The sequence below is a fragment of the Rhea pennata genome, chromosome 5, assembly GCF_028389875.1.
Source record: "Rhea pennata isolate bPtePen1 chromosome 5, bPtePen1.pri, whole genome shotgun sequence".
Classification (NCBI taxonomy): domain Eukaryota; kingdom Metazoa; phylum Chordata; class Aves; order Rheiformes; family Rheidae; genus Rhea; species Rhea pennata.
In genome coordinates this window covers 5,238,499-5,259,729 of record NC_084667.1, presented here as the reverse complement: position 1 = coordinate 5,259,729, position 21,231 = coordinate 5,238,499, and the positions used below count along the sequence as shown (strand labels likewise).

Below are 21,231 nucleotides of genomic sequence, written 5' to 3'. Positions count from 1 at the left end.
CTGTATCCAGGATATCATTTATTTTTTCAAAATTCAATCAGATGAGTGAAAGGTCCATTTGTATCCAGTTTTAACACCTGTCTGTTTCCATATGTGCCATGCTTAACAAGAACACCTGCTTCTGTGCATTTGGCGTTGGCAGCCACTTCTTTTTCACACAGAGTCACAAACTGAGAATAAAGTTCCAGCCCTTTTTCTTTTTCAATGTTGGTGTGGTACTGCATCTTTTTTCCCTTCAGTTTACCACCTAGTGTAGCTTGAGGTATGATGAGCACACTGCCGGGTAAATCGAGAACAGAAACGTACTTGCCACTTTCACTTTCACTTAATTGAACATTCAACAGCATATTGACTGCAAATAGAAATAAAACAACAATTAGTGTAACAAAAATAAATGAGACAATATAACAACATAAAGTGAGATGTAACAGATATTGAGATGCATGTCAAACTATTTAAGTAAAACATTTGAAATACTGTCAGTTCTATATCTGAACCCTAATAATCAAATTACTTAGTATAGTTGTATAAAATACTCGAAAAGAGAAAAGAAGCTGATTATTAATGAGACAAAACATGGACAGTCAATATTATTAACAGACTAAGATTTCTGAATTATTTTGAAGAATGTGAAAGATTGTATTACTGTAATATGTCTAAACAGCTGGTGTTGGGGGGAACTGGTTGGCTATCTAAAATTCTGAACTTTATTCTAGCAGAAGCTCCCTGCAGAAACCTACGATCCAAGCAGTGACTCTGACGTGAGTCTGATGCTCAAACAAGCAACATTTGGACCACACTACACATGGTAGGAGGATAGAAAATTTTTAATATGCTTTAGGAAAGTTTCTGTCCTGAATTTCCTTTAATTCTAGTTATAATAGACTGTAGCAGTATCAAAAACCCAAATGATTCTGCTGAAGTGGACAGTATGAACAGTGTCATATGAGAGGCTCAGCAGCTCAGTCTGAACTGGAATACCCTTCAGGATTACACTTAGCAATGTGCAGGTCTCAGCTTTTCTTTTGAGAGAAAACGGAAGGATGAAGGTCAGAGATCTCTCAGAGATCTCTCTGAACCCATGGAAGTTTAATGAGGGAACATTATCTGAAGCAAAAAGAGTTATGATTCAGGAACAACAACAATAAAGCCTCATTTAATCAGTTTCAAAATATATTTAGGAAAAATATCCCTTAAGACAGACAGACAGTTAACAGTGATGGTGGTGGATGAATCTCCTAACAGGAATCAGAGCTTTCCTTTTCTGCCCTATTTCATCGGTCACACAGCTGGAAGGTCATTATTTTCAAGTAACATTCTAATAAAACTCTCACAAGCACAATATCCACTTTCATATCATGTTGTGTTTAAATATACCCAAAGATTTCAACTTAGTTTAGCATCACAATGACTATGCCCTCCAAGACTGAGACGGTATCCCGAAGAAGCTGCTCTCAGCACCTGCAGTAGCACCTGCGCTTGTGCATTGCCAGGACTTTCTGCTGGTCCCAGCAAGTAGCTTGAAATAGACTATTGCTGCATGATCTTTTGCAAAGCTACTAGTATCAACAAACCACAAAGAAAAGGAACACTTTTGTGCAAAATACATGGGATCATTGAATTTCCCAGGTGATTCAGCATTGCTAATGGATGGAAGGAGGGGGAATAAATAAATAAATAAATCCCCAAAGCCACACTGCATGAAAGCTGAGAAAAATCACTACCACTCGGCCTTATTCACAGCACCTTCTCTACATTGATGTAAATGTTAAAATGGGTAGTGGGATGAAGGAAAGAACTATGGATGCTGCTGTTATTACTTTTGATCTGGAAAACTGCACTTGAATGACTAACAATATATATAGCACCTCTGAAACAAGATGGGAAGGACACTTTAATTAACCACCCAACTCCCTCTGCTGGCTATAGTTTTCAGAATACTACACATACAGCAAGATCAGAATTAAATATTTCTTAAATCAAGCAAACATTATTTGAAAACGGGTTTCCTTAAGTTGAGCTCAGTCCTGGACTGAAGTTATTGGCTGATATATGCAATGTGCCAAAGGGTAGGTGCAACATTTTTTCTATTTCCTGGAATGTTACCATGAACATTCAGTGTGACCTGATCTTGTAGCAGGTCAATCATTAGCAAATGGACAGAAAGAAAGATATGGAAAACTGCCAAATGAAATAAGAACAACCAAACTCTTCTTTCAGCCAGTTCTTTGATTTGGAATGATTCCATAGGAAGGCTTTTCATTTATTTTAGTCCTAACGGTGGCTACCTTCTCTTTTTCAACCACTTTTCTTAATTCTCCTTCAAACAATACAAGAATTTGTAAGAAGGAATATATCATACCAATTTTTGGAACAAGATCTTCATCAGCACCTTTGAAGAAGCATATGTAGATAACAAGCCCTCTCTGGATCTACAAAAGATTTCACATAGTGTATCAACATTTCTCATTGTCCACCACATACTCTTAGCATCAAAAAGACAAACTAACAGGAAAATAAAGTTCTACAAACTTTATTCTACAAAGAGCACTTGCAGTTATTTACTACAGCTTCAGACATCAAGTCTACAGACTCTGCAGTAGAGACTAACAAGGTATATACTGATTATCTGCACAGTGCTTCTACATACAATTAAACCAATTCATTAGCTCCATGGGAAGGCAAATTTAGTTGGAACTTACAATGCAGTACATTGTAAGTAGAATTACTTACAGAAAAGCAGAAACAAGATGAATTAAATTACTTAAATCCAGAACAGGAAATAATTTAAACTTTTTTCTTATTAAACCTTCAGGTAAAATAATTTGTGTGTGAATTAGGAATTTACTTCCAATTATGAAATATGAAAAATAGCATAAGACTTGTCAGTAAACTGAATATATTTTGATACTAAAAATATACTGGTACAGGACTGTTTGAAAAAACAGTCTGTTAATCACAGATTTAAATATGATCATCAATAACATTATGAAGGTGTTCAAAATATTATAAATGTATTAAGAATATTATCAGTTTGGGTGAAACATTTTATGGTAAAGTAGGAATTTTCCCCTCACTTCTACAGACTAAAGATACGCTACTTCTTTAGACTTTATTCAGAAAGACTATTTATAAGAACTGTCTGTTTGAGTAAGGAATTAGATCTGTCTAGAGGAGATGCATAGGGCAATTCTTCTGTAGCTCTTCTACTCTCGTTCAGTTCACAAAGAATACATATGCAACAACCAATAATTTATTAAGAGAAACTGATAGGATCTGCAGCCAACAGTGATTATGTGTCACCCACAAGTATACTTGAATGGTTTGACTTCTTCAGCTGTCAGGAAAAAAGATTTACCAGAATTTAAGAGTATGATTGAAGCAAACAACAACACTTCCGTGCCCACAGGCATACAATATACAAAAAAACCTAACTGCTTTGTCAGGAGGAACTATGCTTATATTTTCAGAGGAAAAAGAAACAAATGTCAGCTTACAGTAACTATAAAATACTGGTTTGGAGATGCTAACTATATTGGGGCAGGAAGGATTCATTCATGTTGATGTTATCAAAGCAAAAGAATAAGAAATGTGAATGGTTTCTTACAAATATCTTCTTCATTTTTTTTCTCACTTTCTTCCTTGTGTTAAAAAGATAAAAGTTTCTGATATAGAAATAGTGCTTAACTATACGCATGAGGCTTTCTCCCTTTGTTATTGTAGAGATTCAGCAGAATGCTCAAGGCAATGACTGAAAAAACTACAGCTTCTCAACTATTTTTCTATTTACTAACTTCTGAAAAGAGAATGCTCTTCTGAGCACTCAGAATGAATGAGAGATGTAGCAAAACATCACATGCTGGGATTCTTTTGAAAGCTATAAATGGCTCTTTTCAAAAGCTTATTTTGACCACTGCAGAATATCATGCAGGTTCCCAAATGACTGGTTCTATATTTCATAAACAAAGAAATTAGATGGCCTGAACCTCAACTAACATTTCGAACTATCTGTTCAAATGAGGGAGAGAGATATAAGCTGTCAAAAGTTAGTCATCCATACATGTTGGGCTACTCTCAGAAACAGGCCAGCATTAGGATATCAGGAAAAAAATATGCATATATATCTATTTATAGTTTGTGACAAAATACTCAAAATAAATTTATGACGTATATATCTGACCTCTACATTTAGAGGCGACTACACCAGAGCACACAACACAGATGCTCATTCTAACTCTGAGACTTGTGATATTCAGTATTTTTCAAACAGTCTCACATGGAAAAAACAATATTCTGCCAGAAGCTCAATTAAGAAAACAAAAAGGTAAACCAACCATCATTTAAAAGTTCTAAAGGCAGATAGGTAAAGTAAAAACATGTATTATTTTTAAGTCTCTCTATTTGATGTCTATTTTTCAATACATTTTTATCACAAGATAAGACATCTATATTGCATTCAGAGTCTCAAAGCAATTAGAAAGACATTAGATTAAAGGAAAAAAACATCTGGAGTTCAGAACTACAAGTAAAAGCTACAAGAGGATGCCTCAATATTGCAGGTTTATGATCTTCTGGACCACTATTTTCAATGATACATTCCTGTTATACATTACATTTTTTGTTCTGTAATTTCTTAATTGAATAAATGATACAAAACCGAGAACTACTTCAAGTAGCTAAACTAATAATACATCTCAGTCCTCAGATAGTTTCAGTAGTTTCAGGCATAAGACATTTTTCCAGTGTAGAAAAAATGAAATGTTTTAACCCTTCAAACAAAACAAAAAGATTGCCATTTGTAAAGGTCCTCTGTAAGCAATCAAATCTACAAGACAACATAAAGCAAGGTTTTAAATTCAACAGGATGACACAGAGACAACCACTGCAAGGAACTTAGATAGTGACAGGCAGGTAGTTGGGCTGGGAAACTGTTCTATTATCGGTAAAATGCCTGTGTAAATAAGCCAGCAAAGCACATCACTTTGCACCATAGGCAGTCTACTACACAACTGTCCCAATGGTCAGATCAGGCAACCTGCAACATCAACCATTCAAGTACCGAGCCCCTAAGGCCATACAGTCAGTCTTAGCAATGCTGCTTCCAAATACTCCTTTTTAGCTCTTAAATAGGAAAAATAAACAACTCCCCCCCCCAGCTGCATTCCTCTGAATTTTGCAGGATTTAATTAGCAAAACAAATATATTCTGCAAAATGAACTCTACATTTTTTTTCAGAAAAAGGTAGTGCAATTGATAATGAAAATGGAGACACTTTGCACCACAGGCTTACGAAGCCAGTCTGTGAAACTTGCATAAATTATTCTTTGACATTCCCATTTCAAGTTCAGATTCACTACACTGTGAGAAGATTTATTTGTATTTCATAGATTCAGTTGCAGCAAAGAGATTACATAATCTACCACAGATCACAGAATAAGTCTGAACCTGGTATTTTGCATCTCTTTTTTATATCTTAAGCAGAAGTGGAACCTGGGGAAATAAGATAAGGGAGAGAGTTTTCATTACATCTAGTCTAGGTACTTATATTTTTTAGCTGAGTATTTGTATTTTCTTTTCTTCTATAGCTGTGGAATACATCAAATCTCTTATTTTGTCCTCAATATTCAAAAGGAGAATTCTTATTCTTCTTTCAACCCAAATATCTTGTTATATATGTAAATATTAGATGGATGCCCTCCAACTTATGTTTCTCCATAAACAAGGTATTCCATTGTTAGAATTCTCTACAGGTCAGAAAAATTCTATCATAAAAGCATAATGAAGAACAGTTATTCATGTACAGATAAGATGTACACTCCAAATTTCCTTTTCCAGATAAAGAACACCAGCTCTAAAGTTCACAAAGTACCTACAGAAGTCTTTTAAAGCCCAGAAGCTATTCCAGGCCACCTACATTATGCACTATATATAGTACATTAGAAATCCTCAAGGTGATGACCTACTTTTAAGTTGTTCTGAAATACCAGGCACACATTAGCTTATGTAAATAGTGGTTTATGAAGCCGGTATTTCTTTATTTTTATATGGGTAAGCATATAGAGAAAGTAACATTAACCAGCAGAAAACATCAGATGCAAAGATTCCTTTCAGTTACCTCTAAAGAAGTCATGCTAAAGAAACTATGAACTTTCCATAGATTTTTTTTTTCTGCAGGGTAACTAGCTCTTGCTATACCAGGCTTCTCTTAGAAAGTCAAAGTATCCTGAGAAAACTCATAAGACAATATATTAAGTTTTGTGTCTGGGAAATATCTGCTGCTTAGATTGGCCAGATCTCCTACAGATTCCTTTACTGCTATTACTTTTCCAATGATTTTGGTTAAGACATTTAAAACTTAAAATAAAAGATTTAAACAGCATAACTTCCTTATAATAGATTTAGTAATAATATGTATAGAGAAAACCATATGCCCTTTTTTCTAATGGTTTAAAGGACAGCTGGCACAATGACATTCCTGCTTTTATCTACTAGAGCTACAATTACTTCCAAGATTCACAAGCTAGAAATAGGATATTTTTCTGAAAATTAATGTATGCAGCGCTGAGCAACTTTCACTGTGTTCCTTACCTTGAGGGGCCATTATTACAATGCAACACACAGAGATGCACTTCAACCAGGTATAGCATCAGTGACATGGCACACATTTTCTGTGAGCAAAGAGTTGTGTTTTCCCAGACAACGTTGCAGAAACTAGATCTGGTGCATCCATCTGCCTCTTCTGATCAAGGAAGAAACATTTTAAGAGCAACATGAAAGAGAAACTGTGGGAAGACATGGATAAGTACACTTTTTAAAAAAAAAAAAACTTCCTTTATATTTGTTGAACAAACTTACAAGTCCTTTAAAGGTACTAGAACTTTTAAATAGTCGTGTGAATTACTAGATGTAGCCCTGGCTGTTGTAACAGTCTTTATGAAAGACAGGAGACAAAAACAAACAAGACAAAACGTTTCAGGCCTGCACAGACGGGTTATTCCACAACAGGTAAGTCACGAGCAGAACCAGCTGCAGGAGGACAGCGGGTCCCAAGGGGCAGCCAGCCTTCGCGCAGGGAAAGCCGCCCTCGGCGGTGCGACGGCAGGTAGCTCTAACGGTCTGGAGACCTCGCTACCGGCTCCGCCACACGGCTGTGGGAGAAGAAGGGCAGAAATCGTGATGTCTCCCTTAACTCTGTGATGGTCTACATCCCAAATTCCAGTTTGGGGATCGCAGGTGGTCTGAGAAGGGAACTGCTGCTGCCACGGCTGCGTTGCTCTACCCGGCCTCCGCAAACGTGGAGGCAGTTTTAGATTTTTTGTTGCCAAAGTAGCAATTTGCTATCAACGTTATGCTGACAAACAATTAAAAGTTATTTCATAAGACCATTCAGATTATGAAATTAAAAAACACTGTATGTTTGCCCAAAATAGAACAAAATAAAACCAAGTCTCAGGGAAAAAAAAAAAAATCCGGACACCTCAAGAAATCTTCCACTATGCTCTTGTTAAAATTAAGACTTATTCTTTGCCTGCAGCACTTTGCTTTTCACCTGAAGGAAGACCGCCGCTAAGAGCGCGGCAGCGGTCCGGAGCCGGCCCCGCGCACCCCCCTCAGCCCGCCGCGGGGGCGGCCGCGCCGCGCGTTACCTCCACCCACTCGGCCGCGGCGCCGGGCTCGGGCGGCTTCACCTGCAGCCGGGCGGACGCGCACTGCTGCAGCAGCGCTCGCGCCCGCGCCGCCGCCGCCATCACGGGCCGGGCCGCGGCCGGGGCAGGGCGGGCCGGGCCCGCGGCGCAGCGGCGACGGCTCCCGGCCCGTATCCGTTCCGGGTTAGCGAGGGCGGCTCCCTGCGGCGTAAGGCGGGCGGGCGCCGCTCGCCTCCCCCCCGCAAACCTTCACCCCTGGGCTACAGGTCGTAGCCGCCGCTGGGAACCTGCGGCTTCGGGTGAGGCTTCCCGGCAGGAGGCAAAGCCGGGAGGGCGGCGTGCTGCCGCCTGCGTCTCCCCCGAGAGACCTCGAGAGTCCCCGTTACCGCTGTTTATTCGTGTATTTAAATACCAGCAGCGCCCAGCGAGGTTTGTGAGCTGCTGGATGCCTGGTAGACCTGTAGCACAGAAACAGCGCCTGGCCCGAAGAGCTTGCAGGTCACAAGCGGCAGGTTGCAGGTGCCTGAGGTGGAGGGACGCTGGTAGAAGACCGGAGCGCCTGAATTACAGCTCAGCATGAAAAATACGATCACAACAAACAAGATTTTTAACCATTGCTTTTGTTTTTTACTTCGGAAAATGTGAGGATGGGATTTGCAGGAGGATGAGGAGCTTGCCTTGCAAATACTGAGAGGCAGCTTGTATGATGCTAAGGGGTAAATAAAGCAGGAGGGTCGTTGCTAAAAGCTTAAGAGGAGATCAATACTATCCCCTTTGCAGAGGGAAAATGGGGCTTGTGATGTCCTCTAGTAAGCAAGGATACAAGGGCTACACCTCTAGAATAAATGAGCAGAAGGTATTCTTTTAAGCTCAGCTAATTTATTTCAAAATTTAACAATGCTTTACCGCTATCAGGAAGTTGGGTTTTTTGATGAGAAATAAAAAATCTGCTTATCTTATGATGGGGAAAAGTTACATGCTTGGGAGCAAGTATAACATGCTGTTCAATTTCTGCGTGAAAACAGAGGACAAGCAGTTATTGGTCTAAATATTACTTGTTACACATGCTTAAAATGTATATCTAATTTGTGTTTGATTCAGCTGAGATGAACGGATCACATTGGAGCATTTCTTTTTAATACTACTACTACTACTGAGCAGGCAGAGCGAGCAACGAAGAATGCAGTAAAAACAAGAGGTCTATATAGCCAGGGATCATAATTAAGATCTGCAAAAAAACGGGCATAGTTCTGAAATGACTTTCCGTAGCTAATGAGAAAAGTTAAAGCACTGCAACTGCTTCTTCTATCATCTTTCAAGTTTCTGGGCTACATATGCTGATACTCATTGAACAGTTCCTAAATTAGGAGAGTTGTGCCTTCTTCCTATCTGTGAATTTTTGATAGATACAAGTTTTAAATAACATTGGCTTCAGCAAAGTAAGGATAGATTGACGCAGAATTCAGCCTCACTGAATTAATTTGAAGATTGCAGCTTTTATTTTTAAAGCCCCATTAGAAAGAAGATGAAATCTATACAGCACTAAGAAGAAGCCAAATCTGATTACCTGGCCTCAATCATAGAATAAGATTATAGAAGTCATCTGTGGAAGATAGATAGCTAGAGCAAGGGACATTACGTGTTCATTGCTAGCAATTCTTGAGGATAGATGTACATCTAGCTCCAGTCCAGTGACGTTTTAAAATATCATTCTCTTTTGCATGAGTGTTTTGTGATGTTGCTCTCCCCAAAGGAAACCTTTATGAAAGAAGAGGAAATCACAATAGGCAGTTAGTGCATAAACTGAGAGAATGAAGTACTTGTTTTTGCTAGCTGTAGGGTATTGTTAAGTATGGGCTGTTTTTAAATAAAATTAGCTGAGTTTAAATAAAATACCTTCTGTTCATTTACTCTAAAGCTGTATCCCTAGACTCATTAAGAAGAGCTTGATGAGGTAGAAACCCATTTAAAATGGCTTTTTTCCATACATATTTGTGATTATAAATTTATTTTTAAGGAAAATTGATTATTCTTGTGTCTATGAGCAGATTGTATAAGGAGAATATAAAATATGGGCTCATTAATTCTTTTGTGGCGCTGCTGGTATTTATGCCAGGATCTGATGCAGTACGTTGAATCATAAGCAAGTTTCAAAAGATAGGCCTGTGAACCAGTACACAGAGAATTTAGTATGACATCAGTGTTCGTTTATGGATTCTTGGTGTAATTGTGTCATACTTTCTTTGGAAAGCCAAATTTATTCTGCTGTAATAATTTAGCTTAGTTTAAGGGTTTATAACAATTTGTTCCTTCCCTGTGCTGCAGAGAATCTAATTCCGTGAAAGCATCTTTGTCCTTGAATTTATCTAGGTATTTGGATGGTAACTAGTTCTGCATCTTGCATTTCTTCAGCCTTGATGAGACAGTTAGGAGAAGGATCTCTTTTGTAAGCCAAGAATGGTCGGTAAATTTGTTGTTTAAATCTTTGTCTAAGTCTCTGATTTGATTTTGAGGTCCTTATATAGAAAAGAACTTTCTGACAGCTGAATAATATATCTGTGTGTAAAATATACTGATTTTTTTTTCCCAATTATTATATTAAAGGTCTTTTGATGTAATAGCAGTCCCAGAATATTTCTTGTATCCTTCTGCTTGTTGGCCCTGTGGCAGAGGCAGGGTATTTTGTGACTGGTGTCCAGAAGATAGTTCTAGTTATTTTCAAATCAGTTCTCTTTAAGAGGGGCAGATGGCAGTATGAGCCATTCCTTACAAATTTCCGTGGGCATGTTCCTCCTCATCCTTTGTGTGAATGGTCATGCATATTTCATGTACATTTAATGGAGTGTCTCCTTAAGGAAAGAGGGGTGTGGGTGCTGGGAGCTCTCTCTCTGCTGGTACTCAGGTTTCTCCTGTTCATCAAAGGATGAAATGCCAGGGGTCTGTCAGTACCAAAATAATCTCTTGATTCTGGTCTTGAATCCTTCCCTAGGGTTTTTTTTTTTTTTTTTTTTTTTTTTTTTTTTTTTTTCCAGTTAGTAATGAAATTTGGTGTTACATGCAATTTGGCAGGGACAGGAGTTGACTGGAACTCTAAAGAGACAAGATTCACCTTAGAAGTTATTCCTTTGGTATCTGAAACTCTGATCAAAGGTTTTCCAAGCAGTGATCCCATCAACAGAGTGCCCCAGGTAGCGTCATGTATGTTGAAAAGGAACAATATACAAAGCTGCAGTCTAACACTTAAATAGCAAAGACACAAAACAGGTAGCAGGTAAGATTATATCTTAGTAGAATTACCTCATATGGGACAGATGAAGCTGAAAGGGTGCAGAGTGTCAAGGGAAGAATTAGATTTAAATGTTTTATTTTCTTCATTATCCGGTGTGGAACTCTATCTTCCCACACTTTCAATACAGAGAAAATAAGGAAAGAAGACAGGTAGCAGGGCATGCATAGAGAAGGAGAGAGTACTTAGTTAACTCACTTGGAAACATTTAATGAAGAATCACAGGTGGACACCAGGACTGCTGTGAATGGTGAGATAGAAATGAGGGACTCTGCTGTGCTAGCCAGTAGAGCTTGCTGTTGTGAGACTCTTTCATCGTCACGGATGACCTGGAAAATGGAAAGTGCAGCAATAAAATTGCAAGTCACTGTCACAAGAGTTAAAAAAAAATCCACATTGTAAGCTAGGATTATTGTTTAATTGAAGTATGTGTTTATTTGACTATGGTGAAACAACAAACCAATCCCCCTGAAAAAGAAAAGATATCTCGTATATTTAGTCTGATGGTAAAGCTGTCATCAGACAGCTCAGACTAAAAGGTTTTTTGTTTCTCAAGTGATATTTACAATCTTATATTCTGAGCTGAATCAAGCTGTTTGCTTTCTGTTGAATGATAGTCTTTTTCATTCTCCCTTTGCTCCCAGTTTATTTATTTTGCTTCTATTTTTGAGCTACCTGCCCCACTCAACTATCTATGATGAAGTATCTGTCTCCTTACATTTGATGATTTATTGCAGCCTGTTTGTCAGTTTAGTTCAAGCAATTAAACTTTTAGTTCAACTGATTAAGCTTTTTATTTTTTTTTCTATGGCCTCAGAATCTCTAGATTAATACTGAAATAATGCTGATTAGCTGAAAGAGAAAAGAAATTGCTGAATAGAAATGTGTAGAAGGGATTAGGTGTTGTTATTAGAATAATTTTATTGTCTAAAGAATAGACATTCTAATGACTATATTTAGTACTGATTTCTCTCTTATTCAAAGTACCGTCCAAACATTAACGTTGGGAACATGTCTGCCTCCAAACCATTCTGCCCCTTCTTCCACAGGTATTTAAAAAAAGGAGAGTGGGGTGAGAGCATGAAGAATTTCCCTACTGCAAGCCGTTCTGCAGAAGCCAGATAGAATAGCAGCCCTTTCACCTGAAGACCCCAACTATTGCCCAGTGCCAGTGTAAAGCTACCAAAGAAGCATGCACTGCAAACTGGGGGAAAATGGCTGGGAGGAAGAGATGGTATGTGATTTTATCTTTCTTGTTTGCCAGGTACCTCTAAGGAAGGTCATGAATTCTTTAGGCCTGCTCTTGTAGTCCCGGGGTTGGTACACCTCTTCAGCTCTTCCAGCAGTGCCAACTAACTGTCCCCACGTACGTCAGAATTCTGTTGCCAGCGAAGGCTGGTATACCTGTTGTGTAAGAGCAATCCTATGATTTGAGCACTTCATTTTTATGCATGTTTATAATACATAGCAAAAACTAAATACTCCATTAAAAACAGATTAGTGTTTTGTTTAGTCTTTTGTACAATTACAAAATAGATATTGATATGGGTTAAATTAGAGTAACCAAAATTTAATTACATTTCTGAGCAAAATAACATATTCAGTGTGAAGGCTGTGTCAGGTACAATTACAGCTTTTCTAAGTGAGAAGCAGAAATTTGCCTCTGTTGGAAAAAAGGTAGTTAGATAAAAGCACCTGATCTGCTTGCTTACCACAACTGCTGAAAGGAAATAGGAACATCATTAATCACAGTTTCTTTCTCTGAAGTGTCAAGCATGTTCATGTGACTGTGACATTAAACTACTGTGCTTGGGTGCTACTTTTCCCTGCTTGGGTGGCTACTGTACCAAACATTTGTGTGATTGACATTAATGTTAAAAGGACTTCTGTTGATTTCATTGGAGCAGGACACAGAGCAGTGGGAGCAGCCTACTTAAAGTACCTACCATAGGGTCTAATCGTAACACTTGCTCTAGTCAGAAGCAGTACAGTATTTGTTTTTCACACACCTGAGCTGATCAAATATGTTACAGACCTGAACCTGTCCTATGCAGAGCCAGCCCTTGAGTTTCAACAAAATACTCAGTTCTGGAATTCTAAAATATATACTGTGTGTTGTACAGAACTACCCAACTGACTCCTAATGGAGTTACTCAAAGGTCAGCAGAGATTTCTGCTCTAGTTTAAAAATGCTACTGCCAGATCCAGGCTGATCCCTGCAGGCACATTCAAGTGTCTTTGCACTTGGTTTCCCATTTTACAGAGCCTGGGATATGGGTTTTACAGGGCCTGGAAACAACTTGGATGTAAGACAGCACCAAACCAGTGAGTTCCTCTATAGCTTGGACTAGTGAAGAGTGTGGTAGCAAAGACTCCCCAGTAGTGCTGAAGGAGTAAGCATCCACCTAGACGCAAAAGGCTAGCTTTACCAAAAACAAGGCCCTGAGCAAATGAAGAGTAATAAGAGTGCTGGAGTTTGCAGCTGCATGGGCCAGTTTGTTATCACTGACCAAGCTCAGTGTAGCCACTAAGCCCAGTTTTGATCAGTAAAGCTCAGCCTCAGCTTCCTGAGCCCTCCGAGGAGCTGCTGAGCATGCATGTGCACAGAACTTGGCGCTGGTCCAGTCATGGCAGCACCATAGGCAGAGGTTCTGCTTCGCTTCAAGCTGCTGAGCTAAACCCTGCTTGACTGACCTAGATGAACGTTGCAAACTGGATCCTTCCCAACCAGGCAGGCATTTAGAGAGGCCCTGCAGCTGGCACGGTGACAGTACAGATCCCACTTCTTTATGTCAGCTGGTTCAAGGCTGTTTGTGCAGACCCCAGATGACTCCACCAAGCGTCTAAGCTGTGCTCCACAGCCCCTGTATCCTCGGTGCTTGTTATGCTGGATAATCAAAGGTACTGTCCTCTATCCCTGCCACGTAAAGGAATTGAAATCTGTTCTCTCCCGGGTGTTGCTACATCTCATCTTTCTTCACCTTGTAAACATCCTTGCAGTAGTGATTGGTACTAGACAGGTGTGCTTTTATAAATTAACCCTATTTTTTTCATTTTTTCCTGAGAAATTTTAGTGATAATGTGAGTACATTGCTTTAGACAAAAGTGTGTGACTATCTTGTAGGAGTGTAATTCTCCGTATTTTCAACAGATGCCATATGTAAAATTTTCACAGTATTGGCATTATCCTCGCATTATTATTAAAAAAATGTACATGAACTGAGATATGGCTCTTTCTGCTCATTTGACAAACACTGTGAAGGGTCATTTATTATTCTCTATGTATCTGAAGGACTGTTTGCCTGCAGTCACTGTTGAGTGTGCAGGAATAATCAGGCTGCATGTCACTTTTTTTGCTTTTATATGGATGACTTTTAAAATAAAACTGTTACTACAGCTTAAGGCCAAAAGCTTTCACCTTGAGTCACAGCTCCTTTTTTTTTCTTTTTCTTTTTTCCTTTTTTTTCCCCTTAGGCATGCTCATATTTAGCTAGTCAGGAAAGGATGCACACAAATGATAAGTCATTAGGAAATTCTTTGAATAGCAAACCTTCGAAGTCATCCCAAGTGCCATGCATCATGATAAAACTGGGTAAAGTTTGAAGAGGCATTAATTATATGCTTGGTCTGTCATTTATCAGCTGCTGGAGATGCTGTTCCCAGAATACAGCAACCTCTTTTGCTGCATAGTTCAACAAGCTTGCCAAATTTCAGTGAGCCAAGCAGAGTTGACAACTTTTGGAATTTAATTCCCTCATGACATTTTGATGTAAAATCATGGCATTACAATACAAACAAGTATCTCATTTTGCCATAACACAACATCGTATAAAGGTACGATAATGTTGGTCTGCAATCCTGTCTTACAATTATATTTTGGGAACTCATTGAAAAGGAACAAAGCAGTTGCTGTAGCAACCGTGGGAGTTTTATTTACAGTCAGCCTTTAGTTTTTGATAGTTTGTCTCAGTTAATACAATACTACATATAATCCTTTCATGGTTTTAACCAACAAAAGTAGCAGGTGATCTTGTTTCCCCTTAGGATTTGTGAAAAAAAGCAGATATTTAATGCAGTGAGCTAAATAATAGAAAACTGTAAATTCTAATGAATATTCATCGAGTCAAATAAGATAATAGACCACATGTCAACAAATAATATGGCTTCCTGCTAAGACTTCCAGTGTGGCTTAGCACATTTCAAAGAGCCTTCAGTGTCAAGAATTGTTCTTTAATATTTAATTTTCACACTTTCTTAAAGCATAGATTTTTCAGTGCATGTTTCTGAGCTCATTTGGGATGAGATGATTTCTTTACCATTTGATACCTTAGAAGCACTGCAATGATGAAAAGGACAATTTTCACATAATCTTTGATGTTTAAAGCTGCCAAAGGGTCACACTCCTCCTTTTACAATAGGTGCTAAGTAGCTGCTACACAGTGGAAGGAAAACACTTTATCTGCAGTATTTTATGTTCCTACAAATGGGAAAAGGGTATTTCATATCACTTTTTTTTAAAAAAAAAGTTTTTTATTTCATAGATATTTTTAGAACTGCTGGAGGCCTACATATTTATGAATAACTGGGTAAAACAATTACTCTGCAACTCGGGATGTTTTATTATCAGTTAAAGACATTTAATCTTTCCCTGCTTACGTTGTTGCCATATGGCAAAATATAATTGTGTCTCCACTGTGACAGCCTGAGTGGGATTTGTGTCCAGACTAGTACAGCTACATTTGGGTATCCACAAGTAAAATCTAACATGTATGAGAGGTGTCTAAGTTCCCATTATAGAAAACAGAGAATATAACTAATGCGTACTAGTGTCTAGAGAATGACTCAGCTCACCTTCAAGTCAATGTCTAGGCTACATCTGTACTAGGAAGCTAAACAATGGCAGAAAATATTCTTGGACACTGTAACTCACTCATCTTTGCTTTTAACAGTTGGTGGCATACCCCCTGGCTGGGGCTAATGACACTCTACCAAAAATTTTTGGTCTTGGTTAAGGAGTTAACCTGGGCCTGAGTCCATTCTCAACAGGCAGGTTGCATGATGCCACCCTGCTTTGGACAATGGGAGACCTTTAATAATAGGTCCATAGACCTATAGAGACCTTATATATAATAGAGACCATGTTTATATGGTCTCTCCTGTGCCAGTTGGTGCCAGTGCCAGAAAAGACTCCTAGACACATTTAATTTACGCTGTAGATGAAGCTCTCTAGTCACTGAGCAGCTGAAGAGTTCTCTAAACTCCACCAACTAGGTAAGTAGATCTTCATGCTTAGTTTAAATGTAAACACTTATGTTTACATGTCTTAAACTGAATCTAACCCTCTGTGGCTGTAATAGTTTGGTGAGATTAGGCAACATAGACTAACTTCAGGAGCCCAGAGCTGGAACCAATCTTACCCCTAAGTGGGGATGTGAAAGGGCACAGAAGTAACTGGTAGAAGTTGCTGAGCCAGGAATTGTGTGTATCAGCTTCTAAGCAGTTGTGTCATCCTGAATCAATAGGCAATACATCCCCGCACAATTTGCCTTTTCTATGCAGTGTTGCTGGTGCCAAGGAGGCAATTTGGAGGCAATTTGGAGGCACTGATGTTTGTCATTTTGGGAGGACGCAATGACTGAATGTCAAAAAAGACTGTGAGGGATATTTGATTTTATTTTTTACAATGAAATCAAGATATCCATATAATCCACATTATATATATTACAACTAAGTCTTCTCATTTTCTGGAAAGGTCTTTTGCCACTGTTGTCGTAACAAAATGTTGTGCATTTTGGCAGAAAACCTTGGGTAATGTACAGCAGACTGTCAAAAAATGCATTGCTCCATTCTGCCGCCTGAGGAGTATAATATTATTGCTTACCATTTCATAGCAACATTATATGAGTTAGAAAAACAAAGGAATAAAAAAAAATCCAGCAGGGACCGTAGTAGAATTTAGGCAGACAGAATTTATTACTCCAACCAAATCTCCAGCATAAATACTCTTGCTTATGCAAAATGTACTGATAGGATCATTAGTATCACAAATGGTCAAGACCTTCCATTCCTCTCTCAGGTGCAACAGAAACTGTGTGATGCAAAGCGCTATGGAAACTAGACAACACTGAGCTATCATAATTTCCTTTCATCATTTTACAGGTAAAAGGGGCTGCACCTGGAGCGCTTCCGCAAGGTACTGTTTTGCCTTTTCTCCGTCTCTCACCATGTGGGAGGGATCTTCTCTTCCGCTAGGGGGGGCACAATGAAAAGTCTTAAAGGCCTTAAAAGTCCAAAGAAGTCTGGAGAGTATTGTACGGGATAAAAAAGTTACTGGACAGGCCGGAAGTTCAAGCTGTGCATGGGACTGCATAGGGACGGGTGGAGCGTCCTGATGATGAAAATATCTCAAGTCAGTTTACTGCAAAGGTGAGCTTGACGGTGTGGGAACTATCGCAAAACCATCTATTCCCTGCTGTTACCGGCAGTCATTTCATTTAGTTCTGTTCATTAGCGTATCACTTGAAACTAGTTAGGTTGCTTTCCTCGCCACCCTTAAGAGGATGTTCCAGGTATCACTGCTCTGAGTGGTTAAAAATGTCAGCTAATATCCAGACTACATGTTGAATACCCATTTCTCTATCTCCCATCTTCATTCTCTGTCTCCAGAGTATACTCTGAGCCCTCTTATATAAATATATTTACACAAATATATATGTGTATGTGTATTATTAGCATCTACATATGTCTTCAGACTTTGTTTGCTAGACTAAAAAAATGTTCTTTTTTAACCTTTATGTGCCTAGTTTTTAATTCCCCTGATTGTCATGGTAGTCTTTTCTTTACACTAGTCTAGTATTAGTCTAAATTCACCTATCCTGACTGTGGGAGATCTGAAGTATGCATGTAGTATTTCAGTTCAGATGGGGTCTCACCATGTAAAGTTCAACTGAATTAACAGCATCCCCTCTCTAGGGGAAATACTATTTCTGCAACATCATTAGAAAAGAAAGGAGGAAAGATGCTCCATTCTAAAACGTCAGAATGCACAACATAATTCAAAAGACAGTATCAGAGGATATTGCTTGCTGCATCTGGAAGGCAACTCAGAAAAATGAGGTCTACGTACTGTAATGGACAGAATGTTAAGTGTGTAAAAGGGACGCTGATATCTTCTGTAATAATAGATGGCCATTTTAGTGGTCTGTATGTTCTTGCATTGAATCCATATGTAGATACTAGAGGAGGACATTAAAAAGTAAAATACTTGATTTAATATCTCGTACATTTTCTGATGATTAGCACTAGGAAACTCATGTAGGGTGAATGCGAATGTATCTAATTAATATGCCTAAATGAAGGAAATACAATTATATAACTGACACTGCTATCTTTTACATACTAATTATCTGTGACTATAATTTATTTAAATTTAGTAAGTGATAGAGCAAGACGAAGATGAGCTAGAAAGACTGAAGCCACTGAAAACCTCCTTTCTCTAATGTCTTCCTTAGTGTAAGCTAATAGGCCAAGTTCTGAATTAAACAATAACTTAGTGTCACAAGAATTTGTATTTTCTGTCAATAGTGCCTCTATTTTCTGGAACACTGTTTTACTTCCTCATTTCAAAGTTTGATTAAATTGCTTTTTTTTTAAAGGTAAAGTGCAACCCTTTAGTGGTAGTAATTAGAATAATGTGAATTGCATTTATTTCTGTGATAGCATGTTTTGATTTAGACTTTAGTTTCAAGATCCATAGTCCAAGTGCTTTCATGAAGAATTTACTAGAAAAATAGCTATGACTGAGTCAATTACAACGAGACATCTAACTTATCTTTGTTGTAGGAAGGCATGAGGTCCGTGACCCTCTTCTCTTTAGATACAGGGAACTAGGATGGAAAAGAAACCAAAGATATATTTTGTGAACCTACAGGAACTTTCTCATCGTCTTATGCAAGTTAAAGGACTGAACGTGCTCTGGTTTATGCTGTACTTTCCTTGGTCTCCTATAAAGGAGAAAATAGGCAGGTTATACACATGCTTGTCTTCACATGCTATGCTAGGAATGTCAGTTGGCTCTGTACTCTATGCTTAAAGAAACCTGATGTTTTTCATTAAAGAATGTTAGCATAATTAAAAATCAGAAACAGTGTGTCTTTATATTTTGTAAATAAGAGCACCTTAGCACAGGCGATTGGTAACTGGGAATTCTACATTACATTACTGCATCTGCCTCTGGCTCAATGCAAAATCTTGCAGAAGAGTTGCTTTCCTTCACTGTTGTGGATTAATTAGAGCAAGACAGTATTCCAGGCACCAGCTGCTCTGTCTCCACAGTCACGGAGTGCCTCATATTTTTACACAATAGTGCTTCAAACAGGGGGCATGAACACAAAAAGTATTCTTGGATCACATTTATTTTCAGCTGAGATTGGTACTGAAATGATGCACCCTGAAACAACCTGGAACAGGCTGTTGCTAGCATAATTACGCAAGTGGTCCCTATACCCCCAGAGTACATCAGTGCCCTTTCGAAACAGCTCACACTGCTAACGTATTAGGAATTACAAGGTAAGTATTTAATGGTCAGAGAGCAAAACTGATCTGGTTTGGAACATGAATCATATTTTTAAAATGAATTATAAATATAAAAGAACACTGAAAGTTAGTGGAATGTCTCAGCCTCATTGTTCAAATAAGATTAATTTGCTGTCCAAAACTCATTTAGGCTCAAGGTTCTAACGTTAATAAAAATGGTTCTTGTAAAACGTAAGTTCACTACTGAGAAAAACAAATGGACAGCAGAATTACAATGATTTTAGAAAACAAAATTATGGCTGAATGCTGTTATGACTCAGAACAGTCAAATGGTTTGCTGAAGCTTTTAGGGCAGTGGCCATCTTTGCGTTCTGTATTTACTAGGGCTCTTATCATTGCAGTTGATCTCCATTACTGCACTAAAAGATAAGAAAATCTAAGTTTTCCTTCACTGTTTTAAAAATATCTGGCAAAGAATAGGAAAACTTTTTAAAAATCAAAATCTTCTTTCTTTTACCTGCAGAAATAATCTTCATTAGCGTTAGTTCCATTCATGCAAGGAATATTTATATATCAAATATCCAAGAAAAATTATGTGGTGCTGTTACTGAAGGGTATATTCAACTAAATAGATCTCTTCATTTTCTGCATCACTTGCTGAAGGCTGAAAAAATTGCTGTAATATCAGCTGCATCTTCACTGTGATGTGACTGTTACTGTAGTAAGCACTATTAACTTGAAGGACTTGATGACTGACTTCAGAAGAATCTACCTATAATTTAAATATAGCTTTCCATCTCTTCTTGACTGTGAAGGAGTGTTCTGATTAAAATGTCCGCATAAAAGCAATATACAAACTAAATTGGGCTCAATTCTGTGAAACCTTCTTCCCCATTTAGCAAAACGTGCCTGAAGTAGAGAACTTAATTTCTTTTTCAGTTTAAGGTTTGGCAACGCATTCTAGTCATTCCATAGGAGGAAGCTACTTTTGTGGTCTTGCATTTACAGAAAACATTAATATGAGTTTTAACAGAAACAAATACATTCTTGCTGTTTCTTCTGTGTTTTCATTGTGCCTGTTAATATGTTGCGGTTTCAAAATTTGAAGTATACACTGAACAAAATTCTTCTTCTTCGTAAATAAAGTAATATTCCATATGAAACCACAGGTAAACCTCACTATGATGCATATTTGAAATCAGAATCTGTTTAAGTCCCTTGGGCTAAATTTACTTTGGAATGAGTGGTTTAACTGCCCGGCCATCAGTCATGTAAGCCTTCATTTCTAGGCCTAGTGGGGAAAAAAAGGGTGAGAAACTCTCAAGAGTGAAACAGAGCCAATACCTTAAGACATAAGGACTGGCCTCACTCATACACAGCTGCATTTCTGCCTATAATTCCCCACTTAAATGACTTTGAGGTATGCCTAACTGATAAGGCTGGAGCCTGTTTCCCTGAGGTATGACCCAGAGCCCGCGTGCATGAGCTCTGCCAAACCTACACGGGTTCTGCGCGCGACTGCATTAGGTGTCCCAGTATTAAGCAGAGCAATCTTAAAAGATGCTTTTACCTACATGAGGAGCATAGCAAAGACAAAAGCAAAAAACTCGTATCAGTAGGTGTTTTGGCTTGGGCCTTTTTTACAGCCTGATCTGGTTTGTCTCTTGATCTCAGCCCCATGGGGGAATGTGAGAGAGCTTGACAGGGAGGCATCAGGGCAGCCTGAGTTTGGTCTGAGAGCTGCGCAAGGGCAGAGGGGGCAGC

General features: G+C 38.5%; 1 protein-coding gene across 1 annotated transcript; it reads right to left on the bottom strand.

The window, feature by feature from the left end:
* On the bottom strand, nt 1-7,767 carry DTD2 (D-aminoacyl-tRNA deacylase 2). The gene is made up of 3 exons (XM_062576631.1): nt 7,647-7,767; nt 2,363-2,432; nt 1-352 (listed from the first exon to the last, which is right to left on the bottom strand). Exons 1-3 carry the CDS (start codon nt 7,746-7,748, stop codon nt 27-29), a joined length of 498 nt encoding a protein of 165 aa, XP_062432615.1. The 5' UTR covers nt 7,749-7,767; the 3' UTR covers nt 1-26.
* Between the last annotated feature and the right edge of the window lie 13,464 nt (nt 7,768-21,231).

Bases quoted from the DNA above. Each gene is read 5' to 3' on its own strand.
- DTD2 (XM_062576631.1), bottom strand. From the start codon at position 7,748: ATGGCGGCGGCGGCGCGGGCGCGAGCGCTGCTGCAGCAGTGCGCGTCC. The intron at 2,433-7,646 runs GTAACGCGCGGC...AATCTTTTGTAG, and splicing joins CCGCGGCCGAGTGGGTGGAG to ATCCAGAGAGGGCTTGTTAT. The intron at 353-2,362 runs GTATGATATATT...TTCTATTTGCAG, and splicing joins AGATCTTGTTCCAAAAATTG to TCAATATGCTGTTGAATGTT.